The 11,509-nt window shown below is 49.2% G+C and overlaps 3 protein-coding genes across 3 annotated transcripts in view; 2 read left to right on the top strand and 1 right to left on the bottom strand.

Annotated features, from left to right (window-relative positions):
- The window catches only part of CA4 (carbonic anhydrase 4), a 16,677-nt gene extending 12,958 nt beyond the window's left edge, over positions 1-3,719 (bottom strand). The window contains exon 1 of the mRNA XM_015646934.1: positions 1,970-3,719. Within this exon, the coding sequence (XP_015502420.1) occupies positions 1,970-2,027 (58 nt within the window). The 5' untranslated portion in view covers positions 2,028-3,719. The remainder of the gene's footprint in view (positions 1-1,969) is intronic.
- A 4,080-nt stretch (positions 3,720-7,799) lies between these two features.
- LOC107212973 (lysophosphatidic acid receptor 1-like) lies at positions 7,800-9,004 on the top strand. The gene has a single exon (XM_015646933.3). It carries the CDS (start codon positions 7,863-7,865, stop codon positions 8,829-8,831), a length of 969 nt encoding a protein of 322 aa, XP_015502419.1. The 5' UTR covers positions 7,800-7,862; the 3' UTR covers positions 8,832-9,004.
- Positions 9,005-10,231: 1,227 nt separating this feature from the next.
- Positions 10,232-11,482, top strand: ZNHIT3 (zinc finger HIT-type containing 3). The gene is made up of 4 exons (XM_015646696.3): positions 10,232-10,350; positions 10,592-10,623; positions 10,711-10,860; positions 11,019-11,482. Exons 1-4 carry the CDS (start codon positions 10,271-10,273, stop codon positions 11,210-11,212), a joined length of 456 nt encoding a protein of 151 aa, XP_015502182.1. The 5' UTR covers positions 10,232-10,270; the 3' UTR covers positions 11,213-11,482.
- Positions 11,483-11,509: the final 27 nt, after the last annotated feature.

The following is an 11,509-nucleotide window of genomic DNA, read 5'->3' on the forward strand; positions in this document are numbered from 1 at the left end:
GATGGATGATGGAGGGATGGATGACCCTGCTCTCTGAGTGGTTTGGAGTGTTCCTGCTGGAAATTGCAGACACTGTCTCTCTTTTTCCCCAAAACAGCACCAGAGCTCTCAAAGGACCCAGACAAGAAAGCTGAGGTGCATGAGTGCAGCTGTAAATGGAATATACTGAGATCTGGGTGAGCCAGAGGATGAGGGGCTGGACAGAGGTTTGGGGGGGGATGGTTTGATCCCTGGGCAGGTGACTGCGCCAGCGTGCCTCAGTTTCCCTCTCCTACTACAGGGATAACGACCCTTCCTTCCTCAGCAAGCCCTGCAAGGACTGTTAATATTAATTTTAGAGCACAGGTACTCTGCTATTCGGACAAGGCTGGCAGCAGTTTCAGAGATTAGCAATCAGCCCTTCGACTGTTTCAGCGGGGGGAGTTAGGAAGGGCCCAGGTGGGGAGGGGCTCAATGAGCTGATCAGGGCAGATCACCCAGGCAGGCTCTCAGAAGTGGCAGGAGAGGAAGGAAATGTTTGTTCTTTAAAAAAAGAAAAGGTAACAAGAAGGAATGCAACCAGAAGGAATTTCAGCTGATTCTCAAAAGTGGAGTTTCTTGAGATGTGTAACCTTTAACTTAATCAAATGTATCATGTGGAGCTTCTGCCTGAGGAAAAGTTTGGAGAAGCAGGTGTAGAGAGCAAGTTTCTGGTGTATTAATGACTGTGTAATTCGGTCCACACTCAAGGGAAAATGTGGCAATAACCAGGGGTGGCAAAAACCGCCTACAAACAATCATATATGCATTCCCTGTGTTAGTTCCTCCTGATAAAGAGGTGAACCCTAAACATTAACACCAATCTAGTAAAGTCACAAAGGCTTTCTAGATAGCCTTTCAGGTTTCCCTAATAAAGCCCCTAATGGGGCAGTAAAGTTAACCAAGTGTGGATAGGCAGGAGTCAGCAGCGAGCAAACAGGAGGGGCAGCCCTGGGAAAAGCAGAAGTTTTTTGTGTTCCTGTTCACCTGCCCCAGGTGTGGGCAGCTCTGAACCAGGGGCTGCACCACAGGGAAGGGATTGCAGCTGCCAGAAAAGAATCTGGAAAAGCCAAGCCACAGAGGGACAGGGAATTCATTATAAACAGGGAAATAAAGCCAGGGAAACCCTTCAGGAATTTGTGAGCAGCTCTGAACCTTGATCTGCTTTAACACCATCTCTCTTCAGCAGATCTCAGGGCAGCACTTCCCCCTGATAATGCTGGGTCCCTTTTTTCCTCACTGCACTCTGCTCTATTTTAGTGAAAACAATGGACCCCTGGCCACTTTTAAGAGCTGCAGTGTTTAATTTCGAGGCTCTGTGCTGCTATTTGCATAGGAAAAGGGATTTATTCAGTGTTGCAGCGTTGCTGATTGAATAGAAGCAGGGGGAAAAATACCTGCTGCATTTTTCAATACTAATTATAGATGGCTATTTAATTGAGCCATCCTAAGTGCACAGTGTACTTATGGTGCCCAGGGAGCAAAAATAGATGGGGCTGCTGGGCTGATGCAGCAAAGACATATTGTTCTTTCTCCCTCAGCAGAATTTCATCTTGGATCATACACAGCAAAGCAAAGGGAGTAGAAATTTCAAACAAGCAATTTCTTTCAAGTTTAAAGGCGTTTTAAAGATAAAGAAATTAAAGTTTTGGTATTTTAAATGCAGGTACATAATAAAATATAGAGATCAAGTCAAAGCTCATTGATTTTTCTTGGAGGAGCAAGGCAGATAGAATCTCTAAAGGTGAAAAGAAACCCCAAAGCATTCATTCACAAGAAAAACCTATCCTTGATATTTTAACACAAATAGCAAAAGGCAGAGAAATAAATAAATCCTCCTTCATTTCCCACAGAGAAGAATCAGAGAGCTTGCACTGCATGTCCTGATAGAAACAAATCAGAAATAAGAGTAACCTTAACGTGGGGCTAGAAAAAGCAGGGAAGGACTTACCCACTGCCTCTGTCTTGAGAATGTGCAGGCAGAACAGAGCAAGGAGCAGCAATTCCATTCTCTATTTTAAATAGGCTCAGTGTTGAAACCAGAATTGATTAGACTCCTCGGGATGTGATCATATTTCTGCTCTCAGTTTTATACTGGAGTAAGTAGTCCAGGACAGACCTGAAAGCCATAGCAGGAAGGTGAACTCCTCCCCTTTGTAATTTCTCCAGATTTGTCCTGCTCCTGATTTGCCTAAATTTATTCATTCTCCAAAGTGAATGGCAAAAGGAGTGAGGCTTTCTGGCACAGGGCAAGGAGCTTTTAGAGAACAGCTGAGGCTTTGCCACCTGCACAGGTTTAGCAGCCCAGGGGTAAAATTTTCATTTTCTGGGAGTTTTTCTCCTGGCAGCCTCATGACATTCAATTCATACGTGTGTTCAAGTTAATGTTTCCTTAAAAAAAAACAAAACAGGGAGACAAATAAAACCCCAACTCCCCCTCACTCCTACCCCACAGTTCTCCAAACAGGATTGGAGTTGATTTGTGGGACTGGAAAATGGGAATTCCGTGTGCAGCAACAGGAAATGTTTATTAGGTGACATACAACACCTTACGTACGTAATTAAGCAACGATACATTTTTTTTTAATAATCCTTTTCCTCAACTTTCTGCTTCTGCTACTGTAGTATGAGATATATATATAGATATATATAGATATAGATATATAGATATAGATACACAGAGATTTTTTTGTTTTAGACCCCTTTGTTTTCCTATCTAAATTTTTAAAATTTCATTATTGGAATTAAACACAACCCAGGGCTGTAAATCAGACTTTACCTTCAACAGAGAAAAGCGACACAGCTTTATTACAGACATGGGGTCATCTTTGGGGTTTTTGGGGGTGGATTTTGATCCAGTTGAGGAAAAGAAATGAAGAAAACTTCTCCTAATGCCCATGGGGGCACAGCCCCAAAGCTGGGTGGGAGCAGAGCAGGATGCCCATGAGGGATGGGCAGTGATGTTATTGCAGCTGAGCTGAGCTGAGCGTGCAGAGTCATCCAGCAGAGGCTGAATTCAAGAGAAAGGAGCCCAGGAGTGGCTCCTTGCCCTGCTGCTCTGGCAGTGAGGCTCAGGAGCTGCAGGGACACCCGAACAGCTGAGCCAGAGCAGCTCCTGGGGCTGGAAATAACATCCCCACAATCCAGGAGAGCTTCCCACCCTGCACGGGATTTGCCTCGCACATGGGGATGAGGTAAATCATTCCTGCAGGGGAGAACAATGGGGGATTGGTGGCATTTTCTCCCTTCCCAGCAGAGGTGAATGCTGAGCACGTAGAGGCAGCTGCAGCCTCCAAGGACATCCAAGAAACAATTCCCTCCTGGCTCTGTTCCTTCCTTGGGATGCTCCTTTCTGGGCAGCTGAACCAACACCCATGGAATTTTTTTTACCTGTCCTCTGTTCAAGACTGAAAAGCTGAGGGTTAGAAATTTTTTTGTCTTAAAAATCAGGATTTTTATTTATTTTTGTTTTCCTTTTTTTTCCCTCCTTTTTGTTTTGAAACCTTCCAGCCTGTCATTATCAAAGTGGTAATAAACTGCACTGCAGTGACGTTAATTAAGCCTTTATTTGAGCTCAAAAGTGAAGGCACACCCAGGCAAAGACATTCCCTTTCCTTCTAAAGTCTGCCATCTAATTAAGCAGGGCTGGCACAATTTGATCTCTTTATTTTTATATTTTTTTCCTAAGGAAACTCCCCTGACAAATGCTTGGATATCAGTTCCCAATGACATCGTTGCACTTCAGGATTTGCACTTTTTAAAACCAAAACTGCCCTGAGATGCAAATGATGCCATCAAGAACTGGGTGCATTTTACATAAAGACTTTTGGAGATTGAACCTGAAGACTTGAGAGGATCTTGGCCAGAGGAGATGACACAAAGCCAAGCAGATCTCTGAATTCCAGGCTGGTTTTTCCTGGCAGCTGCAGGGCAGGGATGGACAAGTGGGAATATCAAATCCAGTATAAACTGTGTTTATTTTGTGGCCATGAGAGCCACAGCAACAAAGGCTGAGAGGGTGAGACTGGCTCGAATCCAAAGCCTGGTCAGGGATGAGCTGACCCAGCAGGGACTGTCCCTGGGATTGGGAAGCACTTCCAAGGGATTTCAGACACAGATGGGTTTCAGGATGAGCGAGTGGGTGATTGGGAATCCCACCCTGCAGAGTGAGAAAACACCGAGTGCTCCTCGTTCAGCTGCGTGGTGTCGTTTTATTCCTTAGAGTTCCCACACCTCTGAACAGGAAATCTGGAATTTCAGGGCTCTTGCTGAAACAGGAACATTAAAGCTTCATCTTCCATGTGCAAACGTGGGCTGGCTCTGATTCTCCCTGACTCTGCTGCACTGGGAATGCTGTCCCAGCACAAGGTGATCCCGTGGAATGGGATTGAAATTCAGCTGGGAGCAGGGATGAGATGATTCTGCCTTCCTCACACCCAGCTGATCAGTGGAGAGGCTTTTGGAACACCTGGATCCAGGTGTTTGTTCCCTTTCAGACAGCACAGGTTCTCCAAAGGGATCACTCCAAACCTGGGAGGCAAAAACCCCTCCAGGAGAGCGGCTGGAGAGGGGAGGAGCAGAGCTCTGGGTTTCCAAAACAGCTCCGAAAAATCTTGGAAGGAGATCATACACCCCATTTGTGTCTTCCTCTCCAGAAAGGAAGGCTTTAATCTGCATAAATTGAAACATAAATTGGATAAATAGGCTCCTTATTTGGATTACTCCCTTTCCTGGCTGTTTCTTCCTCTCAGGCCTCGTGATGCCCGTGGAGAGGCTGGGCACAGGGATACTCTGGTCATGGCAGTGAGACTTGGATCCATGGAATGATTCTGTGGAGCTGCTCACACCACTTGACATTTTTTGGTGCAGGTTTGGTGTCTGCAGCAGTGACAGCACAAAGCTGAGCACAGGGACACCCGGGGAAGGAGAACCATCCCATTCCCCAAGGGCTGGGCTCAGGAACTGAGCAGGGGACAGAAAATGGGGCAGTGAAAGAAATCCCTCATCCTCCTGGGGTTTTCTGTCTGCACCTGACTTCACAAGAGACACCAAATCTCCTGTGGCTCGTGCTGCATCTCTTCTCCCCCCTGTGCTGTGGGATTCCTCTTTCCATCACAAGGATGCAGTTTTCCTCTGGAGTTTCAGGCACAGTTCCAGTTTCCCTGTCAGCACAGAGGACACGGGGCTGCTGTGCCCCACCCCAGGGTGAGGAGCTCCCCAAGGGTTACTCTGCAGGGCTGGGGCTCAGCTCCTGGATGAATTCCCTGTTTTGGGATCAATTTTGGTGTGTCCCAGCTGGGGCCTCTCTTTGTGGGTCCCACTGGAGGCTGACAGCTGCAGCTGGGGGTGATTCTGAGGCTGTGGGCTGATTTTCACCTGGATTTTCCACACTTGAATCATCACTAAAAATTCAGCCTGAAGCCTCTTGTGCCTCTTTCTCAGTCCCTTCAGTGTGGTCAGTGGTTGTTGTCTTCCCCACAGGCACAACCAACAGATAATTCCACAAAATGAGGCCATTTCTTACACATACATCAAAACCAACTGGGCATTCAGATAAAGAAATATAAATACAATCACAGAACTAAAAAAAGAAATGTTGCAGAAGGTGAAATCTCACCAAATATAAATCAAAGGCTGCCCACAGCAAGGTACAGTCTGAGATCCTGGAGATTAGATTGAGATCCTGGAGATTAGATTGAGTTCCCCAGAATCCTGTGTCACCTTAAACAAACAATGGGATTGTTCTTTCCCCATTTATAGGATGCAGATAACAATTTCCTCACAAGTGTCCAGTGAGGTAAGTACAGGGAATGCTGCACAGTTCCTGGAATATGGGAGTAGGAAAATGCCCTTGAGTTGAGGTTGTTCCATGAAGAGGTTGGGCTTTAAATTCAAAGTGTTTTTCATCTGGTTTTGGGAGCTCCAGCTGCATCACAGAGGGTTGGAATAAACAAATCTGGGGCTTTCTGTACATTAAAGCCCACTAAAAAAGCAGCTTCCACACTATTGTCTCCCTTAATCCAGCAACATGATGGTAATTTGTATGCAATTCTATTAGGCAAATCAGATTACAAATCTTTTGTGGAGAGCTATTTATACCACTTGATATTACTTTAATTACATTCTGATCTCACACCGTTTAGCGTTCTGTGCTCGAGCACCAAATTTTCAAATTACAGCAACTTCAAGCAGCATTTTCAGGAGCATCTGGAGCCCTTTGGAGCCCAAATTCACAGATAAGATATTTTTAGCCATCAGGGTATTTTCAAAGCCATTTTGCTCTGTGGATGAACTGTTCATCACCGGTGTCCTGTGTTCCACTGCTGCTGGGAGTGAAAGGATTTGCTGGGCTGGCACAGAGGTGACAGAAATAGTGGGGCCCTTGTTCAGCAGCAACCTCACACCAGAGGTGTGGCTGCCAGGGCTGCCCCAGCTGGGATTACAAAGGCTGTTTTATCTGGGACACTGGGAGAGGAGAATTTCATAGGGTGTTAATACACCCCCAGGCTTGATTGATCAATTCTCAGCCCTTATTTCTATGTAATCATTCCCTTGTGACCATCTGAAATATTTATTGCTTACTTAGACTTGTAAAAAGTATAATAATCATGCTTAAAAAGTGTATTAATTAATTATAAAGTATTCCTATTACACAAAAATTGTGGGTGCTGACTGCACAATAAACTGAATATACTTCCATACACTTTGATAGAAAAAAAAGCCCTAGAATTCCCCTTTTTAAACTCAAAATTATAGCCTACATTTCTTAAATTTTAAATTTGGCAGAGCTATCAGAGTTCCCAGATTCCCATCTCTGGGCCTGGAATTGCTGCTGTAATGATCAGTGCTGAATGAGGGAGCCCATAAATTCAGCTGAGCTGCTTGGCAAGGTTGTGGTAGAAAATTGTGCCTAGTGAAGATGAATCCTTCATCAAAGTAACAATAAACTGGAAATTGAATCAGAATAAATAACATGGCTTTACCTGGATAATTGTCCTGCTCACCTGGACTGCTCAGCTATTTAAAATCTCTCTGCTCCCACTGTACCCTGTATTTTATTCCAGCAGTGCCCTCTGCTGAGAGCATGGAATGTGCATCCCCAGAGCTTTTTTTTTTCCCCTCAAGTTTCAGGTATTTTCAGTCTAAGTCCTCAAAAATAATTTGCATTTAAAAAGATGGAGAAAGAAAAGCCACAGTGGTGTTGGTACTGGTTTATTAATGAACAAGCCAGATGAAAGAAACACAAAACATCCTGTAGCAAAGGCACGGGGAGTGATGCTGGTTGGGTTTTACATGTGTTACCATGAAAGGATTAAGTGGGAAAAGGGATTTTCTGGGCTGCTGGGGTCCAGGCTGGTGACACAGCACTGATGTTTTATTTCAGCTCCCTCAGCCACACGCTCCTCACTCCAAACCCACAAAACTCTGCTCTCCCTTTCCTGACTTTTGTGATTTGTGATCAAATTAATTCCTGAGTTAAAGCCGAATTCATTCCATTTTAGAATGGAGAACCCCAAACTGCAGCTGTGACCCCTCATCTCCCCAAGCCCTGGCTGGGCTTTTTTCTTGTCAAAGGTTGCTTCCAGCAGCTCATCCGTGTGGGAAATGTGTTCTGCAGTTTGGGCTATCCTAGCAACTCCGGGTGATCGGCTCAGCCCCGAGCTGGCAACCCAAATATTTAAAAACACACCTGGTTAAAGTTTAATCCCCATCACGATGATGATGTGGCAGCAGGAGCTGCGTGTCAGGAGTGGTTCTGTGCCCGGGGTCCAGGTGGGAGCTCCTGGGGAGTATGGGATGAGCAAAGCTGGCCTCGTCAGGGGCTGCCTGGAGCGTTTCCCACCATGAATGGGTTCCCAAACTGCTCTGCCAACTACACCAAGATCTGGAGTCATTACCTGGTGCTGGCCCTGGGCATCCCCCAGCTGACCATCAACGTGGCCTCCATCATCTTCAACTGCACCGTCATCTTCACCCGCCTGGCCACCAGGGACCTGCACAAGCCCATCTCCATCCTCTTCTGCAACCTGGCTGTCTCTGACCTCTTCACCAGCTTCTCCGGCTTCTGGATCTCCATGTTCTTCATCACCAACCCCGACATCACCATCTTCGGCTCCCAGGACATGCTGGCTCCCTACGCCCTCTACACCACGTCTATCTTATCCACCATCTACAACCTGGTGAGCATCGGCATCGAGCGCTACCTGGCCGTGGCCGAGAGCATGAGGACGAGGTTCAGGGTGGCCAGGAACCACTCCATCGCCGTGGTCTTCATCAACTGGGTCCTGGCTTTCTTCCTGGGCTGCCTGCCACTGATGGGCTGGAACTGCCTGCACGCAGAGAGGAACATCTCGGTGCTCTACAGCCCCTTCTGCGTCAACTACCTCGTCTTCATCGCCATGCCCAACGTGGCGCTGGCCTTCCTCGTGCCCCTGTTCACCTACCTGAGGATCATCATCATCCTGAGGAAGAGGAAGCTGAGGATGCAGGCGTGCGGCCAAGCCACGGGCACCTACAAGTCAGCAGAGACGCAGGTGGCCAGGACCAGCATCTCCATCTGGCTGCTGGCGCTGGTGTCCTACGCGCCGTTCTTCGCCGGCGTCATCTTCGACGCCGCCAACCAGCGCTGCCACACCGACCTCTACCCCGGGGTGTACATCTTCAGGAACTGCACGGCCATGCTGATCACCATCACCTGCCTGGGCAACCCCATCCTCTACACCCTCAAGTTCAGGGCGCTGGGGGCCAAGTTGAAGGCGCTGCGCTGCCTCTCGGCCAACCGCGTGCGGGCCTGCACCATCGAGAACATCTAACCAGGAACAGGGATCCAAACGCGCACGGCAGGTCACGGTGGGCTCAAAAACCCGAGTGGACGTGGCCCTTGAGGGAGTTTGGTGGTGGATGTGGTGGGTTGGTGATCTCAGAGGCCTTTCCCAGCCTTGGCAGCTCTGTGGTTCCCTGCCTGGCTGCAGAACCAGCCCGGGGATGGAGGATGGAGCCTGGTGGCTCCTCCCAGCAGGGTCCCTGCTGTCCCTGTCCCTCTGGAAGCTCTGCCTGGCTGTTCAACGGGAACGGGAGCTGCTCTCCCTGCAGTTAAAAATAACTCCATTATCGGTGTTTACTTTGCGCCGCGGCCGCACTCGCCACCCTCACGTCCCTCTGTGTGGGTTGTGGTTCTGGAGAGGGTGAAACAGCTGGAAAATTCCCAGGAATCTGGGGGAATAACAGTGTTTTACTTTCTTGTTTAGTCAGTCAAATTGTGACTTTTGACTGCTGGGTGAATCTTTATTAACAGGGGCACTCAGAGCAGTTTCCCTGCTGTAATTTTAATTGCTGGATGAGGTGGTTTTGTGAGATATTTTGGCTGTGCTTTCATATTCCTGCTTTTGAGGGCACACTCAAGTCCCTGGCTTGTGACATTTGTACTGTTCCAGGTGAAAACCTTGGCTGGGCTCCTCAGGATCAGAGCTGCAGTCAAATTGCCTGTAAAAAAAGAAATAAAAATGTCAAGACCAGGTGTTTTGTAACAGAAAAATGTCTGAACTCCTCCCTCTCAAAAGCAAAAAGAGTTGGTTACTGGGGTATTTATTTAGTAGATATTATTCTGTCAGATCCCGGTGGAGATGGATGCTTATTCTTAGTTATACTGGGATATTTCCTAGAAGAATCTCAATGTTTAAACTTCTTTAGAAGCCTGGATTGGATCGTTTTTGTGACATCAGCTCATGTTTCTGGTTCTGCACTGCTCAGCTGCTGCTCTGTGGTATTTCATCAACGCACAGCAATAAAATTCCATAAAATTCCACACAGTGATGATGTTCTCACATTCATCCCACCCACTTGGAGTTTTCAGGGACTTCTTTCCAATTTCTTTGCTTTGTTGTTGTTTCCTCATCTTTCTATCTATCTACATATCTCTCACTATATATATTTCTCTACTATATCTCCATATCTCCATCTATTTATATATTTTATATATCCCCATATCTATACCTCTATCTCTATCTCGATGTATACATCTCTCTCTCAACTCCCTCTTGCTTTCCCCATATGCAGAGCTATCTCTCGATGTATCTATATCCATAGATCCCTCTATATTTATCTATTTATGGAAATATCTCCAAATAGCGCGGGAAAATGCCGTGAGTAGGGCTGCGCTCGGCGGTGGATTAAGCGCGCCTGGCCGGCGGCGCTCGGCGGTGGATTAGCAGCCCTGGGCGGCAGAGCGGAAGCGGAAGCGGCGAGAGCGGCCATGCGGGTCCCGGGGCCGTGCGCGGAGTGCGGGGCGGGGGACGCGGCCCGGTACCGCTGTCCGCGCTGCGGGAGCGCTTAGTGAGCGAGGGGCTGGGCGGGGAGGGAGCGGGGGACGGCCCGGTACCGCTGTCCGCGCTGCGGGAGCGCTTAGTGAGCGAGGGGCTGGGCGGGGAGGGAGCGGGGGACGGCCCGGTACCGCTGTCCGCGGGGCTGAGGCTGCGGGGCTGAGTGGGACTGACCGGGGCGGAGCGGGGCTGAGCGGGGCTGAGCGGGGCCGGCCCCGCCGTGCTCGGCCCGTCTCACGCCGTTCTCCCCGCAGCTGCTCCGTGCCGTGCTGCCGGACCCACCGCGGTGAGTGCGGGCCCGGGGGGGCCGGGGGCGGCGGGGCTGGCCCGGGGCTAACCGGGACTAACCGGGACTAACCGGGTGTGCCCGCAGAGCGCTGCGCAGCCGAGCCCCGGCAGGAGCGGGAGGCGGCCGGGCAGGAGCCCCCCCCAGGGACCGCACAAAGCCCCTGGGCCCTGGAGGACATCCTGGGCGAGGAGGACGAGCAGGACCGCGTCCCGCCGCAGAAACTGCAGCTCCTGGGTAATCGCGGGAGGCGAGCAGGAACGAATCCTGCAGGGAGCTGCAGCTTCTCCCGGGCCCCAGCGCGTTCCGAGTTCCCTCTGGCCCTCGGGAGGTTGGTTTGCAGGGCAGGGCTGGCCTCAGGGCCCTCTGCAGCTCTGGGCTTGCCCCCGCTACAGGAGAATCAGCAGAGCTGAGGGATTTGCTGCGGAACCCCCACCTGCGGCAGCTGCTGCTCACCCTCAACCAGGCTCGGGACAAAAGCTCCCTCCTGAGGAAGCTCATGCAGGAGCCCCTGTTCGTGGAGTTTGCCGACTGCTGCCTGAGCATTGTGGAGCCCCCCGAGGAGAAGGAGAACGTTCTTCCCGACTGAGCTGCTCTGGGAATGGGGTTTTTTTGTCTTTCAGGAGCCAGAGCTGCTCCACTGTGTGTCCTGGCCCCTTTGCCCGTGGGTGTCAGTGCTCTGATTTCAGTTTGGAGCTGACAAACAGGGGCAGGGGTGTGTTGGGACACGTTTCTAGATCCTGGGGGTTGAACTTGACACTCTCTGGAATTCTTTCCATTGGCACAGAAATACTGGCAGCCACGGGAAATGTTGCTTCACAGTGACCACATTAAATATATTTGCATTTATTTTAATCTACAAGTACTCTGAAATGTTTCTGTTCAC

This window comes from Parus major, chromosome 19 (assembly GCF_001522545.3).
Source record: "Parus major isolate Abel chromosome 19, Parus_major1.1, whole genome shotgun sequence".
Classification (NCBI taxonomy): domain Eukaryota; kingdom Metazoa; phylum Chordata; class Aves; order Passeriformes; family Paridae; genus Parus; species Parus major.

Excerpts from the sequence above, each read along its gene's own strand:
- LOC107212973 (XM_015646933.3), top strand. The coding sequence starts at position 7,863 with ATGAATGGGTTCCCAAACTGCTCTGCCAACTACACCAAGATCTGGAGT.
- ZNHIT3 (XM_015646696.3), top strand. The coding sequence starts at position 10,271 with ATGCGGGTCCCGGGGCCGTGCGCGGAGTGCGGGGCGGGGGACGCGGCC. Across the intron at positions 10,624-10,710 it reads GTGCTGCCGGACCCACCGCG|AGCGCTGCGCAGCCGAGCCC; the intron begins GTGAGTGCGGGC and ends GTGTGCCCGCAG. Across the intron at positions 10,861-11,018 it reads GCAGAAACTGCAGCTCCTGG|GAGAATCAGCAGAGCTGAGG; the intron begins GTAATCGCGGGA and ends CCCCCGCTACAG.